General features: G+C 41.5%; 1 protein-coding gene across 6 annotated transcripts in view; it reads left to right on the forward strand.

Moving 5' to 3' along the window:
- Nucleotides 1-22,547, forward strand: part of LOC111270864 (stress-activated protein kinase JNK) — a 35,273-nt gene extending 12,726 nt beyond the window's left edge. Inside the window, exons 1-8 of one of the 6 annotated variants that reach the window (XM_086972670.1) lie at nt 1,460-6,813; nt 7,648-7,875; nt 15,256-15,405; nt 15,981-16,144; nt 16,399-16,627; nt 17,652-18,011; nt 18,219-18,481; nt 18,807-22,547. In XM_086972670.1, the coding sequence (XP_086828796.1) occupies nt 15,322-15,405; nt 15,981-16,144; nt 16,399-16,627; nt 17,652-18,011; nt 18,219-18,481; nt 18,807-18,939 (1,233 nt within the window). In that variant the 5' untranslated portion in view covers nt 1,460-6,813; nt 7,648-7,875; nt 15,256-15,321 and the 3' untranslated portion in view covers nt 18,940-22,547. Of the gene's footprint in view, nt 1-619; nt 1,367-1,459; nt 6,814-7,647; nt 7,876-11,615; nt 12,682-15,255; nt 15,406-15,980; nt 16,145-16,398; nt 16,628-17,651; nt 18,012-18,218; nt 18,482-18,806 lie in introns of those variants that run through there. The other 5 variants (XM_022851317.2, XM_086972671.1, XM_086972672.1 and 2 more) reach the window with 5 other exon arrangements.
- The last annotated feature ends 790 nt before the right edge of the window (nt 22,548-23,337 follow it).

The raw sequence follows: 23,337 nt of genomic DNA on the forward strand, positions 1-23,337 counted from the left end.
TAGCCTTTTTTCTGGAACTAACAGGTGACATGTCTCCGCTACAGGTACATTTGCCTGTTTTCCTTTCTACCAGCATTCGAGTGTTGATTTTCTGTGATTTCGTGCACGCAATGGCGCTGACAGTTCGACGGCTACACCGGCTACCCTTTCCCTAGGCGCCTGGACTGCTCTCACGCGTAGCGTTTGGTCCTTCAATGGCCGCTCAATCTACTGGGCCAGCCAGCGATGATTCACCGAGGCCGTGGGTCCTCTCATCGAGTTGAGTGAGGATCGTGGCCAACGAACACATACACCCTAACGCGCTCCAAGCGTATCCATGTATCCCTATGTGGTTTTTGCAGCCGTCAGCAAGCCTACTCCGCACCCTTTCTACAATGGCTGCAGTCGAAAGTGAGCGGAGCAGAAGGATATACTAAGGCCATCTCTAGCGTGCGAGTCTGTAGCAACAATACGAATAATAGTTCTGTTTGTGAAGTTTGCTACGAACCGCGCAGGAAACTGTGCTAGCGATCGTTTATTCCTGTCTAGCGCACGCGTACGTTTCCGTAAGCAATTGTACCTTCAACAACTGTTGATCTAGCGGACAACATACACATGCTTTGCAAGGTTTGTTTCCTATAAGAGAGGAACAGTATCGTCACCTATTTAAGTGGTATGAAGTGTTGTGCATGTTACCAGCTGTTCGCCAGTGGTGTGAAAGTACCACTAGCCGTAGTTTTGGAGGATAGCAAACCTGTTTGGTCCGTGGATTGTATAAGGCGGCTTCCGCTCTCGTGTGATTTTAGATCAGGGAACAGGTGCATGCCGCTTTCCTATCTCCCCTCCATAGAAACAATCGAGGCTATCGGGCGCAGTGGCGTATAGATAGCATAGATAGGTGCGCGCAACAGGAAGAGCTCTCCAACAGTTGAAAAATCGTCTAACAGACTGTTGCTGTAGTTTGAATTTTAAAAGGGCGCGAACCAAACAGACTGGGAATGATATCAGAGGAACCCCATCGAGAAAGGGTGAAGACTACAGTTGGAGTTTTCTTTCGGCAAAAAAAATCAAATTTCGTGTACAGATTTTTGTTCATACTTCTTTAGGGAATATCTTCTTCTCTCGCTTTCGAGAGCGAACGGACAGGGCCATTGTCTGGCCACTGGAAAACAACACTTGGTGGAAGTGGCACAATGCTATCAGGTTTCCATCGTTTCCGGTATTTTCTAATCCGTAGCCTTGACAACGTTGCGGCTCCGAAGAGTTTCATCAAATCATCCTCCGTCTAAGAGATATTGATCACTACGCGTTTCGCAGACGTCAATTTTTACCGCCATAATTGTACAACACGGCAATAGCATAGTGCGTCATAATGACAATCAATAAGGTGAGTGTAAGCTCTTCGAAAAAGACGTATTTATACAGATACCGCTGAGTAATCCGAAACATGGTGCCAATCCTTTAGGGTGGTAAATTTCAGTACACAAAACATTTGTACTAATGGAGGTGGTAATGAGGAGCCGATATACGCTTAGAAATTGAAATTTAGGACGAGGAGAATTTAGTTGAAAGGATCATAGAAGTGAGTCGAAGTTATTGCCTCATTCGAGAAAGCAAACGTATGCGTTTCTACACGAAAGTTTATTCTCTCATAAATTGTATATTTAATTTATCGATTACATACGACTACTTGTAGTAAGCTCAATAATAAGTATTATTTAGCGCTTGTTCGCTTAGCTTCGGAATAGAATCACATGAAAACGTCCCATTGGAATCGTAGGGATAGTATCTCAAGATGGCGGTAAAGTCAGAGCCTTGGTCAGAATTTTTTTCATCAGTACAAATTGTACGCTACATTTAATCATAGCTATTTCGAACAACCGAGCTAAATAAAGCTCAAACTTGCCTATGGTGCTTGATTGTGTCGAACGACAGTGTTACATCATCGCTATACAATAGAAGCTTTCCTCAGCATTCTGCAGTTCCCATTAGCGGTTAGCAAGTACCACGAGTGAATGAGAATAGCCTTCCCTAGACCCAGATGCTAATATACCCAACCCGTTATGGGACGTTTGTAACTAATTCTTGACCAATGAAGTAATCATCATTGAAGCTGAAATACCAAACACGGAAATTTACGTCCTCTTCTATTAGACTCCGAATCGAATTAGATTAATAAACGTGAAAATGCAAACTCTTCTCTACGCACGCACATTCTCATTTTCTCAATTGAAGGTACGTTCTTCGTACGTACATACATACATACATACGCTTTTAAGTGTAATTTAGCATAGGATTTCTTTTAACTGTTAGGAGTAATGTGAAACAACGGTGCTCCATAGGGCCTTTGGAGAAGTTTAGAGCAGCCTGTAGATGGCCAGTAAAGGTTTTGCCGCTACAAGATAGGACTAAACAGAATTAGAATTGCTCTAAAGAGTAGTTGGCTTTGTTACAATAATATATTAACTAGCAAACTACTCTATTGGCGGACGTCATTCATGAACAGCCCGGCATTAATAGTACTTTTGCATCTAGTAAACATGAGGCTGATATAATAAGTTTGACATTTAACCCCCAAGTACATGCGTCCGCCTTTGCCCATTCCGATTTAAAGTTAAAGCGCATTCCGTATATTCAATGACTTTGCTCGAAAGTAGCACATGTGTGTTTAATGTGAAGGGCCAAGTGACAACCTATAGGCTAGCGGCTAGAGTTCTTTTTACTCGAGCCGCGTCCGAGCTGGCAGATGTTTATTGTTCACGTTCCTGATCGTGACTATACATAATAGATAGGCACACTGTCCGCAATCGGCATTGCACCCCTATAGACAGGGGGTCGTTGTTTACGAGCAGGCTTATCCTTATTACTTATTCGAGTTCCGATTACGATTCGACGCCAAAAGCTTCCTTTAACTCTAATAGCCGACGACGAAACTTGACGCCAGCCAGGCGCCGCCGCCGCCGCTGCTACTGCTACTGCTACTGCTGACAGCCGTTCCCTACAATACAGTTTGAGCCAGGTTGACGCTCATCTACGAATCGGTTCTACAATTCACAGTTTTTTTTCTCATATTATATGCGCGCCTCTCGAATCGCATGACCTCCCGAAGGCTCGCCGCGCCAAAGTAGTTCAGCAGCTCGTCTGTGAATGATCAGCAATTATTAGATAGTAGCGGGTATGGACGGATAGGATTTTTTGGCCGTCGCAGATGATACTAGGTGGACACTTGGTCCTTTCCCTCTGTATGCGCCGGTCGTTGTATCATTAGCGGTCGCTGAGCGGTTGGCGCACTATCTCCGCAGCTGTTTTTTTCCTCAATAGTCCATACGATTGGCGTTTGCTGATGACAAACGTCACCATCACTGTCGCCGTCGTCACTGGGTCGCACGCAGCGGTCGCTGCTCCGTCACAGCCGTGATAATCATCGACCAGTTGGCGGGGCTGGTAAGACAACGGTCGTGCCACTATCGTCGTACGCCGACAAAGTGAAGCTGAGCCAAGGGAAGTGGAATTGAGCCAGTCTACAACTCTACTGTAGTTAGCGGCAACGGCAAGTTGTAACTGTGTGGATGCCGTATCGCTCCCTTTCGCGCCGCTTGCCTTCGCTCGTCTGTGCTTATTATGATCGTAGGTGACGATGTTCAGCGTCGTCGACCGATCGTTGGTATACTAGGTGCGGTTTTTGTTGGAAGCGCGTATGCAACAGGCTAAGAGGCCTATTTTTCCTTACCGACAGCCGTATGTTCGTGTGCTAAAGATACGAAGACGCTTAGTACGACGACGAATTGACTGCGTTGTTCATAGATGCTAGGCTAATCTCGTTACAGCTCTGGATAGTTATCTTCAGTACATACTTACGTATTATAATGGATTCGATTTAATCTACTATATCATTTACTTTACGTAAAACAGTGGATAATAACAGCACCAATAATAAACTTCGATTGTTTACCTCGACTTCTCTCAGGTAGATGAACTTATCGTTAAGAACTGACGTTGTTGCATCGTACAATAATTATTAGTGATACACGTTATCACATATGTGCGCTGATACCTGTCGAAACAGCAACATATTTCCCGCTGTTAAAAATCCCGCAAGCTACGATAGTGCTAACAACGTCCCTGTGCAACAACACATTTTTACTGATGAACTCCTTGATGATTTACACAGGCAAATGTATTATTATGTTATAAATATACTATTACGAATCACTGACGATCGGAATTGACGACGCTTTTGAGTGGGTGCCAAAGAGCAGATTAATCACCTGTTCTAGCTGGCTACCGTACAACATTGCATTAAATCAATACACACAGATAAGCTTCATATTAACTTATTGCCATCACGTATCGCCCACGACGAGAACAGACAGACATTACGTGTTCGAATGGCGTACTGTGGAGAAGCACCGCAACGTTGAGGGGACTCTGCCTTCCACAATCATCTGCCTACGTTAAAATGGCTTAGTTAAGAGTGGCTGAAACATGGTCTGCGATCATTATATAGGTGACAAATTGCGCTCACTAGATAAACGCCTACATATCTCAAACAAGCAACCCCTCTTACCTGCTCGCTGCCAGCGGCCCGGCAGCTCTACGGAAGGCGCACGTTTATCTATAGGCGATCCTTTCAATAGGCCGTCGACTTGTTACTTTCCTACATGATGATACACTCAAAACTCGCCGAAGTAACATCCCTTCATTCAGATCATTCGCTTGCCGACTAAATCGTTTTAGCCTAGAAGAGTACGGCGTCCTTTTTTACGTATAGCGTTGCTTACCATTAGTTATCACTGCCAGCAAATATAGTCGCCACGAGTAGAAACTCTTACTTAATAGATAGTGTAGGTTAAGACATTTGTGACGGTGATGACGAGTTGGAAAAGGGGTAAATAAGGATAATTGTCAGCCCTCGTAGGAGTGAATAGCTTCTATTTTATAGCGTCTAAAATTTGCGTTACTGCCCGTATGACATACCCGTGTAACGATAGGTGTGTCCCTAAATTTCTATTCAAGTTGTCACAGTTGAAGCGAGAGCCCATCAGTGTCACAATAACTTAAAGTTAGTCACACAGCCAAGCTACAAAAGCGCATGAGAAAGATAGAGACTCACAAGGGATCGGCAATCGTCGAGAAAGTGTACAAACTAAAGAGGTATTTAGTAAACAACAAACAAACCGCCCATCATTGAATAGAGCTAACGTTAACGGTGGCGAGTTGTAGTAGTACAAATACCAGTTGTAGTTTTGGCTATTAACTTCTCTGTTGCGTCCTTCGTGCTTCTCCGGCTTAAACGAAAAAGCCAGAACCGGTTGATGGGCGAGATAATAGCGTCCACCGAGACACGGCTGCTGCAGTCCCTTGAAGATAATCTGGAATGTCTATGGACATCCGAACCATACCAATCGGTACTTGGCCAGGTTGTTTGTTCCACTGACCTGCTGTGTCATTGGCGAAAATGAAGAAGGCTTTCAAATAAACCAGTAAAACGCTACCGTCGATACCGTAAGATGTTGTTGGTGTAGCTCCCTGTAAAAATGGCGGTGCTCGATGCTAAGTGGTGCATTACGCTCGATGGATGTAATTAGGGTTCGATTCTCATCAAGCGTCAGGCAAGATTACGTTACCTAATTGATGAACAATTAGGTCAATGATCAGGACAACAGGAACTTGAGATTCCTTTACGGTAACCGTCGCATGTTGGCACAATGATAAAATTCATCTAAGTATAAATAGTGTTTTTAAAAGAGATGTCTTCTAAGGAGTTTGAAGTGTATTATACAACAAACGCGGGACAGTAATACACTCCTCATTGTGTATCGATTGGGTTACGCAACGCTGTGGGTCTCGTCTTAATTTCGATTAAGGTCGATTTTTACCGTTCCGCAATTTATCATTGGGTGGTCAAGTATGCTGTCGGCTGAGAACATACAGAAACCTCAGTCAGCAATGGAGCTCATAAGGCTCACCACGGTCGGCACACTTACGGAGGTATTACCAGAAAATCTTTATTGTCTTTCGTATGTAATCCGCTAGAGACAACAAGAATGACTTGCTTAACGTAAATTGCAATTTATCAGCGTAAAATTTCGTTTTAATAAAAATAGCAGACGTATATTAGAATGCCTGATTTTTCACTCGATTCATCAGTCAGAGCGCATCTGTGCTCACATTGATAGGGTAGTGAAATTTCGTTCATAGATGGTTTTTTTTTTCCTTTTATAATCTTTATTTTGTTCATTTTTTTGAGCCTGACCAACTGCTGTGCATCCCTGCGCGTCAATACCGGGGTAGCGTATCTCAAAAAGCATCAAAATATATTGATCTACTCCATGAGTAATTATCGAGCCGTCAAATGGGTTTAATCGAATTTTACACCCTTTACACGTACAATTGCTTCATGAATTCCGTTCGTAACTTGTTAACATTTTATAGACGAGCGTTTGAAAACCTAGTTATGCTTCGAAAATGACCCTTTCACTTCCTCTATAATTCTATTGTCTACGCATTTCTGACGACTGCATTCTGCCTGAATAAATGAACAAATTACTATACAGGCTAAACACACACAAACACTCTCAGGATATCGTATCAGATAATTATATTCGCTATTTTCAGCAGCCCACAAAGTCCAAAACATTACTTTTGCATTTCGTTAGAATTCTACGTATCTAATACATTTGTACGGGCAGGGTTTTTTTTTTCTAGCTCGACTAACGCTGTAGACGTACTTATAGCGACGATGCGTCCAAGTCGTACCGCAAACAATGTCCGCTATCGGCTGTACAAGATCACTTCATTTTTTTTCTCGTTCGGGCACGTTCGTCGAAGAAGGTGAGAGATCACATGACCTAATAAGTTTATATTATATAAGATTCACTTCTAGCAGCAGAGAAGTGAACGTCAGAAGAAACTTGTGGCCTGTACAACATTGTACCTTTATCGAGCGTATTTATTTAAAAAAAAAAAAATACCTCCAAATTATAAAATTTTATACTAACAAATGATCAAAACGAACACGTTTTTAAAGAGATTATCAAAACGTGGAGCCATGTCATACCTATGTCCCAATGTAAGCTTAACAAACTGATTGTTTATCGCTAAACCTTCGATGGGACAAAGTATACATATGTACCGCTAATACTAAAGTGGACGCAACCAGTGCCGCATTTCGAGGTTACCATCATTATATTAGCTTTCTCTATGCCCCTATTGTTTACCGTAACTTGACAAATTTTGCACAGAACATGCACGAGCCGGCAGTGTATCAGAGCGGGTATATAAATTCGATTTAGAATTATATATATCCATACATGCATACATATTTTTTGGGTAATGTTGCGGTATATTCAAGTATTCTATGATGAGACGGTGTCATCACCTGCTAGCGTAATTACCTATTACGCTAACCTAACCTAACCTAACCATGTTCGAAAACACTCTAAAAACTGCATACGTAAGTTGAGTTTTTAGAATGTAGATTTACGTCCGTCTCTTTCATGACCTACTGGTGACAACGAGCAGTTTACCTAAACATTTTACATACTCTATATGCATAATGTGGTGAAATTTTATTTCTTCGTCGTGTTATTTAATGCTGGCATTGAAGTAGACGAATCTAAATTTGTGACAAACCTCCGACTCTAAAGGTCCTTTATCTTCTATTAGGCCTTTGACATCACCACTGGCCGATCGGTCGCCGTTTTGCGTTCATGCATTTTTAGTCCTGTTATTCGACGGTGTGTAAAGGCGCCATAACAAGACAGATAGTAAATATATGATGACTGTGGCCTTCTGTCGGACATTCTATAAAATTAAGGACTTCCAACAAAATTATCTTACTGGGATTTATCAAATGGCGTTAAGACACGAAGCTTCTTCGACGTCCCTTCTGAGGTATGTAGTCACTGCCGCTAGGCGGGAAAGCTCACTTCAGACTCACCTAATGTGTAGGAAATAGCAAACGTAATATATAACGCTTTATTTCCTTTCCCTTAATAGTGCTTGTATAACAATGTACTTAAAGTCGTTTCTGTAATAAGCGACAGCGGAACTACGCTGCGTTGGAACAGAATAGAACGCACTGATTAGAAGTATCGTGAACTTACTGAACTGTTCACAAGTTTTTAAATAGTATACAGTGCAGCTCAAACTTATGTGTTGTTCAATAAAAAAAAAGTTCTATAATGGCCCAGTTTGAGTGGAGATTAGTTCGTTCATGTCTACTGGGTTACGTCGAAACGATTCGAAGACAAAAATTCAGGCGCATCTTTATTTCTGTACTTATACAGAGATATGATAATAATTTTCTTCTCCCTTCTCCTTTTTCCTGTCGCATCTCATTACGTGTAAAAGGAATAAGTGTAAATAATTATCGCCGTCACAAGCATCAACTGCATTATCATGAGTACACGACTGAAAGAAGGAATAAATGACCGTGTTCATCGAGGCTTTAACGCTTACTTATTCGGAGGTCGGACACTGCGAGTAAACAAGCGACAGATATGAACGAAAAGAAACATAGAGGGAACGTATGATCCAGACATTAGCTCATCCGTACGCTTTTGTCATTATACCTCCGGCGACCCGACGTCTGCTTGCCATGTGGTCAGTCGTTTGAAACCCCCTGCACCAGGGCAGACCGAAAGGCCGGCTTCCACGCTAGCTGAATAACCGATGTCGTGTGGTCCCTGAGTGTTAAATATAATTGACTGACGGACAGACTCCGAACGCAATGTGAGTGCTTGAGCAAGCAATAGTTTGGTTAGCGGGTGTTAAGAACGCCGCTGGCTCGGTGAAGTAAGGCTTTTGACCGAGTACAGCTGTAATGAGCTGGCCGGCCATTTTTCCCTTGGTCGTTCTGTTCTGCTCGCTTGCTGACTTAATCTGTACCCTATGGCGATACTAAGTCTCTCCTAAGAACAGTAAGGCAAATGGGGCTTTCCCGTAGGCCTACTAACCTTGGGGCAAATAGACAGAAAGGCCAGGGGCAGTCCGGAAAACGAGAATGACGAGAACGTTATGGCCCGGTTTCCCTGTCCATGTTATCCCTACTTTCTCATCGGGCAATGCGCAAGTTCTTTTCAGTATTTTAGTACTACTAGCAACCAAACCGTTATACAGCTTCGTAATGGTTTAGTGTAGCTGTCTTGCTTTGGCGGGATTTCGTGCGGGGCCTGTGGAGCCTCTCGTGAAAGGGCCTGGGTCTTTTTGCGTGGCCGTTGCCAGCAAAAGGCGAAGTTGTGCGACTCTGCGTTGGGCGGCGTTCCGTTGACTAGCGGCGGGCCATCGGCCAGATCGATGCGCTCCAGACTCTATGACGCCTTCGAGGGCGGAGTAGCCTCTGGACTTGACTGTCTACGGGTCTGCTGCGGTAGCAGGCTACCGACTACATAGGCATGGACAGCTTAGAGCTTTATATACAGCGGTGTTCGGGCCTGCTTCTATCGAGCGGAGTCGTACTAGCAGTAGTAGCGGCGAATGATTTCGTTTCTGTATATATGACTCGTCGAGCTAAACGAAAGATACCGGAGAGTTGCCGCCATTCTGGCGGACGCCTGCATCAGCGTACCGTGTTGAATGTAGCGGCTGCTGCTGCTGGCTCGGCTGTAAAGCGTACACCGGTACTACACGAGTGGCACCCCCGCAAACCCTGCACGACGGCTAACGGCACAAGTGCGGATGTGCCGGCTACGGAACACTGCGCCAGGCAAGAGACAATCTGCAGCAAGAGAGCACATACTATACTCAGCCGCTGTCCAGCGATAGGAGCGGATTGGCTGGCGCCAACAAGACCCGTCGGGTAGTACGCCGCCACATGATTCTGTGCACGACGACACGGCGCTCACGACCTCAGCGAGAGCGGTAACAGCAGCTCATTAACGGAAACAATCGTTTTCGAGCAAACAGTACTCGCATCCGCTCAACAAATTCTTACTTGAGCTGCCTGCAGTCAGTAGTCCCCCTGACGCCACAGTTACCCTGGGTACTTACGCTGTTTCTGTATCTTGCCTGCTGTAAGCATTCGGCGCGTGTCCCGCTCATATAGTTCCACAAGGTGACCTGCTGTCTCGAAGCTTACAGATAACTTGCAATGGACACATTGGTTTACGCCAGCTGATAACGACTTCTGGTGGTGCCGTTCTGTCGCGACAAATGCTGATTTCATTAATTTGTCTGCCTGTCATGTCTAACTTCTATCCTTCTACCGTGCTATTGGCCTACAAGCCCCTCTGATGATTGCGGATCTGTTACGAAGTGACTGTGATAGTGCGAGGTTGTGAATTTGATTACGGTGAACTTGGCGCGCTGATATATAAAAGTTGAACTCATTCGGCAAATGTTGTTATTCGACGTTGTTCTACTTTGCAGATTCTCTACCATGCCAAACCGAACTTAACGAAGGAAAAATAGCATCCGCCATCTCCGGGGAATTTCCTGGGCATTGATAGCATTTCCACAATAGTTGATCTTCGGAAAAAAGCCAGTGCCATTACGTAGTCGAGGCTTTACTGTTTGGTATTAAATCAGTCTATCCCCGTTACTTTTCATCTCATTGCTTGTGGCCCTATCCGACGATACTATTAACCGCTACGGCGTCAGTCACATAGCTGGATTGGTTACCGTGATTCCCTCTTGAGGCAATCTTGTCATCAATGTTCACTGATACCGTTGCCGATATGCTAGTTAGCCTTGAAACGAGCGCGTCTCAGATACTTTGAGAAGCCTAGTGATAAAGAGCTAGCAGTTGTACAACATGACCCTTGGCAACAACAAGTCTTTCCCATCGACAGCTACCGATCACGCCGACGCAGGAGCCCCTACAGACGACTGATCATTATAGCAGCAAGCAAATACGTTACATATATTCCTGTCGAAGATAACTGGGTGACTAAGTACTGCATCGGCGTAATTGCCAGTGATCTACGCAGGCGAAACTAGGAACGATTCATAGAAAGTAACTGATTGAAATCGTGTTTTAAGTACGTGTGACGTTTTTGTAACGTCAATGGACTCATTAATTGTCCAGTGCATAACTAAACTCTCAGTCCAGCAGGGTGCGAATGATCGAGCAAAAATGTAGCCAAAACCGCAGCCGTCACCGGGAACAACACAACGATATCTGTTCGCGTCTCGATCGGGTACATATCGTTCGTCGCCGTATTCAGACAGATAATTAATAATAAGTTCTACGGCTGCATAGAAGAATCAGTTAATATCTACTGACTAGCGTCTAGCGCGTCCTTCGAGGCCTCCGACTGTCAAAACAGGCAAACAACTTAAGCGAAGCAACTGTACATTGCTCTTCGTACTGTGCTTCTCGATCGTGCAGTTGGTTAAAGCAACTTATCTCTAGCCTCTTACATGTCTATCGGAAAGCGACTAATTTAAACAGGGGAATTTAATCGGCCCCGATCATCGCGAACGGCATATTCAAGCTTTTGTCGTAGCTCGCTCAATTCACCGCCTATAGCGGAACTTCCACCTTTTGATGCTATTAGAGTTTAGAAAGACGCGTTTCGGAAACTATCATACTTTTAACCGTTACATGTTCTTCTACTCTGCTACTACAAATACGGTATACGACCTAGCCAAAAACGCTAGATTATTTAGAGAACAAGCTTTTCTCACCGCACGGAATGAAACCTCCACACCTGAGCTAACCACCTAGAGCTTTATTGTGCCTTACTAATTTTGGACTTCTGACAAATAACACATTCGAGCTATTGGACTGCGTAAATTTCTCTCTATGCCGAAATCAAGTTGATCAATTAATAGGTAACATCGTGTCAATCACGTTGTTCGCGCGAAGAACAGTGATTCGTGCGTAGATGCTTTTTGACAGTCTTGCAAGACCCTCGTTCTGTTGCGGGTTGTCCGACGAGCAAAAGTTACCACTTATATACTCATCGTTCAGCCTTCGACGCCGTTTGCTGTACTTGAATTGCTAGTGTTGTTGCTTTCATCGCCGTCGTCCTTCCTTCCTTCACCCGTCGTCTACTGCTGCTAAGATGCATCGCCGGCCATAAATTCTTGATGAAATGAACATTGTCTAGCAAGTAACTCTCGATTCGTGGAAGGATTCGACCAGAGACTGAAAACAGTCAACGTTTGACTTGCCCTCGCCTGGACGGGAGAGCGGAAAATAGTGTAACCGGCCGAAAGTGAATTTTCGATACTACTAGTTGTAGTGACGGAGGTAGAAGCGTGAAGAGCAGCCGTTAGGCAAAACCACTTTGTCCCGGTGAACACAACTGGCCGACTTGAAGAAATCTTACCTAGATCGACAAGGACGCTAAGCAAAAAAACCGTCGACGATATAACACCTGTTTGCAGTAACGGCTCATTGTCATAGACGAGCCGCTCGTCAGCTCGTTATATTGTAGTTGTATAGGTCGTAAAAGCATCGACGCTAATAGCACCATGGACGAAATAGTCAGTTACTCACCACCGCTAAGTTACAACGGCTATTTGCCAGATACAGAAACATCTGTGCATCATCCTTTCTAAAGTAGAATATCTTGAGTCCGAGGATCGGGTCTTGGCTGTTTCCGAGGCGGAGAACACTGTCTATGTAAGCGGTGCTTGCCTTGTTCAGCGTCTATACGCTAACTGTATGGAAGGAACGTCAAGAACGGCGAAGCTTGACAGCCACATAGCAGGACAAAAGTGGTCCGACAACAAACTATGGACAGCTTGAATGTATGTGCAATTTGCTATTATCCAATCAGTAATCTATTTCATAACTGTTATTACCGTATTGACCCAAGAGCTAGGCGTTGGGTTTCGACTGTGGATCGAAATTTCTCGATCAATAGTGCCATCGAAATTAAATATAGGCAACAAAATGAAATTTATCGTGACCCAAGACACTGATAGCAATTATCTTGGACGAACGAAAATTCTTAGAAAATATCATACATGCAAGCTCTATGTAAGCTTGAAACTTGTCCTACATTGCATTACATACGTACCACCTATGTACGTAGTTTTAGGTTCGCACTGCTACCTTCTTCAACAAATACTAAACAGTATTACATTTATTATTTGATAGTGACTTGTAGCAGTGCGTCATGGTTGACGCTTTCCGATATCGAAAATAGCTCGAGTAACCCCTTAAAGATTACACAGTTACGAAAAGTTCAATAGGCTTACCGGTGTCAAATGCCATTACGGCTTACTATATCTTCATATTCTATATTTTTTGGAGCAGTTATTTCCACAGTTTACAGCGTTGTAGGTATAGGAAATAACTCGTCTTCCAGTTGCGTTTATTACAAAAAAAAAAAAAAAAAAAAAGGAATCGACCCAGCTGTCATTGTGGATGTTCGGACGGCACAATGCACTTTGTCTATGATGTTAACATTTTGTATTTTTAACGGTTTGTGCCATTTTGTAATTTTTCATCATTCCCAGTTGTTTATTGAACTTTGCTACACAGACCAGAAGTTAAAGATCAGTAGAGTGCAGTTATCTTTTAGATATATATATTCCACTTGTGCACTTTCTACGTACTCCTTTCGAAACGATTTTGTAACTTCGACAAATCGATATCAAAACTAGATACTTCGACGACTTTAACGTCCGGCGCCGCCACTGACCACTTCATCTAACAGCTGGCTTCAAACGCGAAACGAAGTGTCCTTGCGTTCAGATTCGAACGTAGACCAGAACATTATTAGCAGGCGAAAACGTTATCCACTGAGCTAACGTACGAAGTAAGCTACCAATATCTGCCAAATTTCTCTCTGACCTTTTGTTCCTTACTATCAGTACAGCCATTCCAATTGTAAACGCACCGAACAGATCTGCAAAGTGTCGATTTCACATTAGTTAGGTAAGAAAACCCTTAGCGATGAATAAGCCCTTTAGTTTTTGTGTCGGATAGATATTTAAGTGGCGAAAATAAGGTCAAGAGAAAGATTTTCTAATTTCTTTTATGGTTAGGACAAATAGGAGCGTTTCCAAATGGAACCCATTTATCGACGGTCGATTTTCACCTACGTTGTTTACCACCCTACCTAAACTGTTTGTTTACTACACATCGTAGGCGTTTGGCTAAAACGTGTATTGTTGTTATTCATGTTTTTTAAAAATTATTAACAATACATATTGTAGCCTTTTTTTTTTTTTTTTTTTCTATTTTAAAGAGATTGATATGCTATTCGAGTTAGATATTATCAGATGCGATGTTGCGGTTTTCCGCCAATCGCAAAGGCTAGAATCTTTTACTGTTGACATTTCCTTTTCAGTCTCAAGCATTTAGACGCAGAGGCTTATTGAAAGAGATGTTCGTTTTATGCCTTTTAGTTGTGGATGTAGGATTCATGACAGGAAAAATAGCCGAGCAATTTCGCTGCTTTTCAATTTATAGCTTGGATTTTTCTTTTTAAAAATTTTTTTGATTTATTTTTTGAAACTCATCGAAAGCTAATGAGGAAAGTTGGTGAGCGTACGTCAACGGTGCTTTAACTATAGGAAGAAACAATAAGCTTTTGATTAAAGTTCAGGGTTTGGACCCTAATGACTCAACCAGCTAATATCGGTATTACCAGAATTTTCACTTCCAAATGATTCGTACAAACGTGTATCTGTACATATTGTAACTTATTATGCCTATGATATCGTGAGTGCAATCGCAGTGTAGTGCTGATGTCTCTGATTTCGCCAGTCAGAACTTTTTAGTATCTTGACGTAAATCTTGATCTAAACGAATTGTTATCTATTAACTTTATTCAATATGCTTACAGAATAATTGGAATTAACTGTAAGTGATAGGAACTTGGATATATTTGGAAAACTTCATATTTCTATACAATATTTCGCAATGACTTCAGATTGTGTAAAAAAAAAAATTGATATCAAAGACACTTGCTGTTTTGTCGGAAAGACACAGTTTCTTTTAGCCTGTAAATATATTCCCTAAGGAGCATTACAAGTGAGACATTTAACGCAGTAGTTTCTGCCGATAACTGTATGGATGATTTGTCGAAAATCTGAAAGTACTATATTGTTTGCTAACTTTTTTGTATGAGCTAAAACATTTAACCTTTAATGTTTCGTGATGGATGTGATCGCCACCTGTGGCATGATGGGGATCAACTTCAAATGTAGTACGTGTTGAGGGTGATATCATATTAAGGCTGACCATGAAACTGGGCCGCTAGAGTTGAAACCCAACACTTGAATTATGTGAATTTGCCGCCCCATTTACTTCAGCACCAACGTAGTCAAACTAGTCTACTAACAATGCTGAAATTTAATTTCGGTTTCTAGGAGCGACCATCGTGCCTACCAAGCAACCTCACTCCTCAAGAGGTGCTTTTCAGTTCGACGACGTCCATGACTGCTCCACACAATAATAACAATAATAATAACGCAATCAACAATAATAACAACACCGCCGTCGACAATAACTTTGACAATGTAAGTGTGAGATTCGTTCGAAACTCTTACCCTGTTGCGAATGAACGTCCATATATATGTTCGTATATACACATATATATAGATGCTAAATGTTCATAACTTCGACTGCCCGCTAGCGACTGGTACATACTATACTATTTGCTTCATAAAACATATCTAAGATTGGATAAATAATCAGGTATCTATCTTAATTAAGCCGTTATGCGTTGAAAGAATGAATCAAATATCATCATAACAATTTATAAAACCAAAGCAGCACAATCCACCTTGAGGTGCTACATGGGTATGACTAAATCCTTTAGTTCCGCCCATCTGACGTTACCTCTGCCGGTATTTGCCGGTAAATCGTATATGAGAAACGACGAACACACGCTTTTTTTAACCTAACGCAGCAATTTTCTGCACACTTTCACAATGCATGAGGCTGTGTTAAATTCATTTTATTCATCATCAATCATGACAGTCACTGATCTAATGAATAGTTCGCTTAAAGATTGACCTTATCGAATGAAAATGGAGTTTGGCCCTCTTGATGTGGATGTGCCAAATCCTTTACTCTTTCCTTTTCACGACAGGGAGACACATTGGCAAGTGCGAACGGAAACGGGCCCCAGTCGATGGATCAAAACTTTAATGAGGCCAGGTTTTACCAAACAGAGGTTGGAAATACTTCGTTTACGGTGCTCAAGCGATACCAGAATCTACAACCAATAGGCGCAGGTGCACAAGGTATTGTGTGGTACGTATGGAAATAGTTCGTCTTTATTAACCTCTGTCCTAGCTATTGACAAATATAGACAGTTGGAATAACATTTAACCTAATTCAGTGTTTGGCGATCATATACTATTTCAACTTTTTCAAATTTTCTACATAAATTTAAACTTTTACATATTCGTTACACACCTGTACTGGTAGACAACTCATTGTTTTCTTACCCAAAACATTACAAGAGGTCTATTTATTGGTGACGATGATGCATCGCTCAATTTTAGCCGCGCCCTAGACGTTGAGACTGGTCGAAACGTAGCCATCAAGAAGCTTTCAAAGCCTTTTCAAAATGTGATTCATGCGAAGCGGGCATATCGCGAGTTTAAACTGATGCGGCTTGTTTCGCACAAGAACATCATTGGCCTACTAAACGCCTTTACGCCGCAGGCCAACGTGAGCGATTTCTGTGATGTCTACCTTGTTATGGAGCTTCTCGAAGCTAATCTTTGTCAGGTGAGTGATGTGAAATTGCGTGGACGCTGGAAAAGTTAGGGTAAAAGAAATTAGATGTCACAGAGTTGAACATCATAGATATTTTTACAGGTTCTTTCATAGTCGGTTGTCATTACTGTTTGGAGGTAAATAAGCCTCCGCGTGGACTTGGACATGTGTGGAAAACAAGGAGTGAAAAATTCAGAGCAGTCAGATTCATTTAAAAACATCGGATGTAAATTTATCGCCAGATTAGACTAATCTGGTACAAATACTGACGGTAAACGATTTGATAATATTGTGTTGTCCTAAATATCCTGCATACGTTAAACAGTTAACTGTAGGCAGTATCTCGATGCTCCAATGGAATTCGTCAAGATACCACATTTGCCTGTTAGACCACAAATAGCCTGTGCTTTCAGTATCCTTTGTGCACTGCTGCATCGTTTTTACGCAAATTTGAAGTTCGGTGACTCGGCAGTTAACAATGTGTTTTGTTATCAAGTAAAATATACGAAGTAACTTAGCGTTAATTTTCAACAACAACCGTTGTCGTTGTATTCCTATTAGAGTTGGAAAGTTTTTAACGTTAACATTTATATCGTGTCACCGCGCAGTGTTTGAATCGAAGAGAAGCCGAGCATAGCAGTGGTAAATTTTCATTATGTTTCTATATTATGTATTGCATAGGTAAAGCTGAACCTAGTGGCGTGCTGTGTTGATGATAATACGCCCTGTTCGACGTATCTGTTGATATCGGATTTAATGAAAACGATCTTTCCGGTCATCGCACCTGTTAAGTCTTCGATCTTCTAGATGCTTTTATAATGTTTAATTTCTATTATTTTTCTGATCGTAAAACAAACCAATCATAATTGAAATTCGATTTTTTAAAAATCAATACGCCCAAACCAATAGAACGCACGCTGAAGCTTCTGCGCGATTTGATGAAATGTCATTCACCAAGGGCAAGGTCGTAAATCTAAAGTTATGAAACACTTTTTTCAACTTAATTGAATTTAAGCACTGTTTTTCGTTCTTGCAGGTAATCAATCTCACTCTGGACCATGACCGAATGTCGTTTCTCATTTATCAGATGCTTTGCGGCGTCAAACATCTTCATTCAGCCGGCATCATCCATCGAGATCTAAAGCCTTCCAATATTGTCGTGAGTAGTTCTTGCGAATTAAAAATTCTTGACTTCGGCCTCGCGAGGACGACAGGAAAGGAGAGTTTTACGATGACTCCTTACGTTGTCACACGATACTATCGGGCACCTGAAGTTATCCTTGGTATGGGCTACAAGGAGAACGTAGACATTTGGTCAGTAGGCTGTATCATGGGTGAAATGATTCGTGGTGCTGTGTTGTTCCCAGGCACCGACCATATTGATCAATGGAACAAGGTAGGTAAAGTAAGCTATTGTAGAACCCTGCTTGCATTTTTGCAACAGCAAAAAATTATTTTTCAACGAGATCTTTATTTTATTATTTATTGTCTTTATTATTATTATTATGAATCTATACAATACTGGTCCTTGTTCTCTATTGACTTCAAAGGCGCAAACGGTCTGAGGCCGATGTCAGGTTCCAATTTTAATTTATATTACCAGGTCATCGAGCAGCTCGGTACTCCCGCAGAGGATTTCCAACGACGTTTGCAAAATTCGGTGCTGACATATGTCCAGTCACGACCCTACTGTCAGGGGTATTCATTTGATAGGCTGTTCACCAATTCCTTCTTTGCTGACGACAGTCCCGAAGGTCTGGAAAGGGCCAATCAGGCCAGAGACCTCCTATCGAAAATGCTCGTCATCGACCCAGAAAGACGTATCAGCGTCGATGATGCTCTTCAACATCCCTACATTAAAGTCTGGTACGAATCTACGTCGTCGTCGAAAATATTTAAATAATATCATGCGAAATTGACATAATCACGGATATGGTAGTAATATATAACCTATACGCGCAGAGTTTCACAAGTGTTCTTATGAAGTCTAAGCTATAACGAAGATAATTTGATAAGTCCGAGCTCTTATAGTCTCCTTGTATAGGCCATTATTTCATAGCTTCGTTAAGTCTACCTGATAAGGTAACCAAAGCTACGCCTATCATTTCCAAATTGACGTCTCCAGTGTAATATCCGTTATGTTATCATTGAAAGTTACCATACGAAACAATGCTTTTAATATGGTTCACAGGTATGATCATGCTGAGGTGAACGGTCCTGCACCTGAACGATACGATCATAGTATCGATGAACAGGACCATTCAATCCACGAATGGAAAGAGCTGATCTTTCAAGAGGTAATGCAGTGCCAGGAGCAACTGTAGCTATAATCGCCCCATTGGCTAGCACAGAAAACTTGAGATCCGAACCTGAGTCTGGAGATTTTACCTCTTTATGAATGCAATAAAAGTACGGAACTCTCTAAGGGCACGACGACAATCAGGAGAGAGAGTTCCTGCAAAATCGAATTCAATCTCTGATCTGCTGGCTTGATCGCCTGCGAACCTTCTTATTGCCCACAAGCAAGGGACGTATCAGGACCTACCTGAGAGAATGTGCATAGATACTCACGATTAATGGCAGAAGGCGATCATTGCATGACGCTTCTATTAACGCAATAAAGCCGCGCTCAGCTATGAGCAAATACTTAGGAAGGGACAGCAAGAGCAAGAATGGTTTCAATCACTTTAAGCGCGAGTGGATGAAAACGCTAATCGAAATCATTCCGACAAGCGTCAGTCATTTATATATATATATATATATATATACATAGATATATATACATATATATGTACCCAACGCATAATAAGAAAGGCACCGCACCTTCCATCATCGATGAGGAATCAAACAAGAGGTCTTTGACTATAGAACTGGTAACTTCAACTGAATTAGAAAGAGACATGCAGCGCCTAGCTTTAGGGCCACCGGCCGCACAATGGAATCTGAGAAAAATTCACGATCGGTAGCTACTATAGCCACCTGTATGAGCCAACGCTGGTGGGTGTTTCGAAAACGAAGATTTAAGATGACTATTCTAGTGGGAAAGCGTGTTTTCGTTGGACAAGGGCGCTTGGAAAGATTCGAATCCGTATTTTTTGAGGGGCTAATAAACGAGACATGTCGGCTAGTCGCTTCATACAATTCTCAGCTGTGAGTTTCCTCAGCTGTGCGTCGGTGCACCCGCACTCAAACAAAATAACGGCACCAGATTGCAGTTGTACTATTGCCACAACGACAAATTAGTATTAAACGAAGACCTTCGACGAAACAAAAAACAGACGAAAAGGCCCAAGATTCAACAAAAGGGACCCCATAACACGAAAAGTGGCGTTTGAAGCAGCCAAGGTTCGATTGACACAAGGAACTTGACGTTTATATAAGTTGGCACTGTTATTAGAGGCGTATAGAAACAACTGATTTCCTGTAGAATACGTGTTTGTAGACAACGAATATGACGTAACAGATTAAATTGGTTATCGTGTGGTCGTATCGTATATTTATGACGCCCATATAACTAGCTGTCGTACACTTGAACATTGCAATGTTATGCAGAGTCTTTGCACAGGATTCTCTTGACTTGACTTGGCCTGATCCAGTGATTTGTCAGCTACACGAATTATGTTGTCGGCTCAACACTGAATCTCGCACCGGAACTAACCAACAAAGAATGTACGCTTACACTAGCGAGGACTAAAATATATAAATATTAGATATATACATATATAGCAGTGCTATGATAATTTATAGTTTAAATGTAGTCAATCGTAGAGGGTTGTGCACTTTTATGCTTTGGGTGAAAATGGCAGGCATTTTACAGTTTGTAGACTCCATGATCCGCTCCTGTAGATGTATTGCCATTGTTAGTGCTGAGCTGATTCAGGTTCCGTGGATCAGGAGAAAAAATTGTAAGCTCGTAAGGCTACGTTGGCAGGAAACAGAAGCCCTAATAGTTAACATCGCGGGCCAGTCAAAACAATCCTTTCTTCATCCAAGACGAGTTACTTGAAAGCTGTGAACCGTTTACCATTCGCTGATATCTATATAATCATCGAACGAAATCCAGGGTGAAGAAAAAAAAAAAGGTTCAAAGTGACTTTAAGGAAAGCAGCTTCTTCTTGAAGAACGACATCTCTCATAATAATTACTCGGTTATTCCATAGTAATCTCTGCACAAAGCCCACAGTTAATTGGTTCGTAGAACAGGTAATCAAAGGCATCGTTCAGCAGATGTCTATTGCGAGAAAGGGGTACAGGCACAAATACAAATCAGGCGAAACTAAATTAAGAAAACTACAGAGTGACACCGATTGTTGCCTTTCAAGTAGAATAAACCGTACCATTTGATTGGCAATTATCTAGATTTACTGGATCACTATGGTGATTACATGTATTACATGATATGTATGTACGACCGTACCGATGCAATAGTTAACGACATAAAATATATACAGACCATTTCAGACATCGCATCGATGACCCATTTATATTCTATATTTCCAACCAGACATAATTCGAACTTCGTGCTCCTTCACGTCATTTAGAATACAAGCGATCACTGAGTCACTATGTAAATTACCCGTCCTATGACATCAGAAAGACATTGCATGTTTTGATAATAATTTCGAGGGGGAGAAAATAATCAGTAAATCGCGCTCCGAAATCTAACGCAGAGTTTGGATAAGGAAGCTGCCAAGAGCTGATCAGGAATATGCGCAGGGCAAGACAACTACTCTGTGACACAGTTTATCTTGAATCGTTTGAAGGGGGGTAGAGATGGAACAGAAGAGCTGCTTAAGCAGTGGAGCAAGAAATCACTGATGTAATGACCTGCTTACCCAACATAAGTTATAAATATTACATTAGCCAACAGATAAAGTTAGGAAGTTATAATTGAAGCAAAATAAAACTAAAGTTTCTTACAGTTCACTATGCAGCTTGTTTTAAGCGTACTCATAAATTAAGCACAGAAAACAACTATATGGGAAACTCTGCGACTCTGCACCGAAAGCATTCTGGATCCTATACGTTATTAATCACACATAAAAGTTTATAGAACGACGATAGGCGTACACGTAAAAATATATACAGTTACATATTGAATCTGTACTTTTTCTATTGCAGGCAGTTAGGCTACGTATTACATACAGATCGTGTTTACTATACGAATTTTTATACGTAAAATTATAATCGGCTTCAATAATTCTCCCGGGTAAAAATATAGCATTGGACGTTGCAAGACCGAATACAACCTTTGGCCTTTCGTGCTAAGGAGGCGTTTCGGCAATATAAATGTAGTATGTGGCATGCCAATAACAATAAATTTCGAGGAAAAAGAACGTTTTGTTGGATCCGTTTTTGTTATTCACAGATGATTTAATACTTCGAGCTTTTTCTAAATTGTTAGATAGTGCCTGGCTATAAGGCATAGTACCCATCACTGTCGTATCAAAGCAGCGTAACTACTATTATCACAAAATTGAATTGGTTTTTAAAGCCTGCACAAGTTTCCCGCTAACGTCACCCATAATTGGAGCAAACATGTACAAGCTCGCAGAAATGACCAAACAACAATTGTGACACGCTTCGAAGTTATACATACGAGGCTATTACAATATATTATCACTTAAAATCCGCTAATTTCTTTCTTTATTTAGTCGATCGACCAGCTTAAATTAGTACTCGAGCCCAAAAAGCATTCCGCAGTTCTCGAAGCCATTGAATTTGCATGGGCACGCGCATACACAATACGACATTGCGAACAAGAGCCTGCGAATGTACTAGCCGAAAGGCTTGCAGCAGGAAGCGACTAATACTGCTAGAATACGGGTAACAACAATGGAAATAGGTAAACATAATATATATATGTACATGTGTGTGTGTGTGTGTGTGCAAACGAGCAAAAATAAACACAAAGAAACCATCATATCTCCAAGTGGTCTATTTATTGAGACCCCTTTACGTTAAAGCAGATCTAGACAAAATATTCATTATAGATTATGTGACAAGCATACTGCCATGCTGGTTCAAATCTCAGCGGCAACAAAACGGATCATTTTTTTATGATCACTGACTAAGAAGAAGAATAAAAAACTGAGGAAAGATCAGAAAGTTAAGATAATAGGAAATTTGTATTAAGTTTAATAGTTTCTTAAATGATTGCCATGTGGCAGAAAGATGCCGTATAGGTCCAACAGAACCGGCTTCGGTTAGATTCTTAATGGGGGCAAATATTTCACAATAGATGCTGAGAAAACGATTGTTTAATATATTAACCAGAAAAAAACACTGCCTTAAATATTGTCGATTTCAATGCCGTAAACACACCCACATATTAAAAAAACAGCAACTGTCTATGATCATCTCTCCAGTGCGCTCATTCTTTCAAAAACATTAAGTAATGCCGTAGTAGTTTTAGGTTGCCACGCCAAAAACAAAGGGGTACTTATAGTGGGCCACTTGTCTCTGTATGAGAGCTAAATGCTACACTACCCTATAACTAAATGAATCAAATCGAGCCGGTGATGATATCATATAGTATTTTTCATGTCATAAAACAACATGTTTATGAAGTGACATTTTTATCTCTTTGCTTTATATGTAATTAATATTATAATATATATTAAAGTTACTATAAAATTATTTTCAATTGGTGCACGGGGGCTTTCAGAAACGAAAACAGCAACAACAAAACTATAGTTCATCTCCTAAAAGAGCCACCTGGC

Source organism: Varroa jacobsoni, unplaced genomic scaffold (assembly GCF_002532875.2).
Source record: "Varroa jacobsoni isolate VJ856 unplaced genomic scaffold, vjacob_1.0 contig00150, whole genome shotgun sequence".
Classification (NCBI taxonomy): domain Eukaryota; kingdom Metazoa; phylum Arthropoda; class Arachnida; order Mesostigmata; family Varroidae; genus Varroa; species Varroa jacobsoni.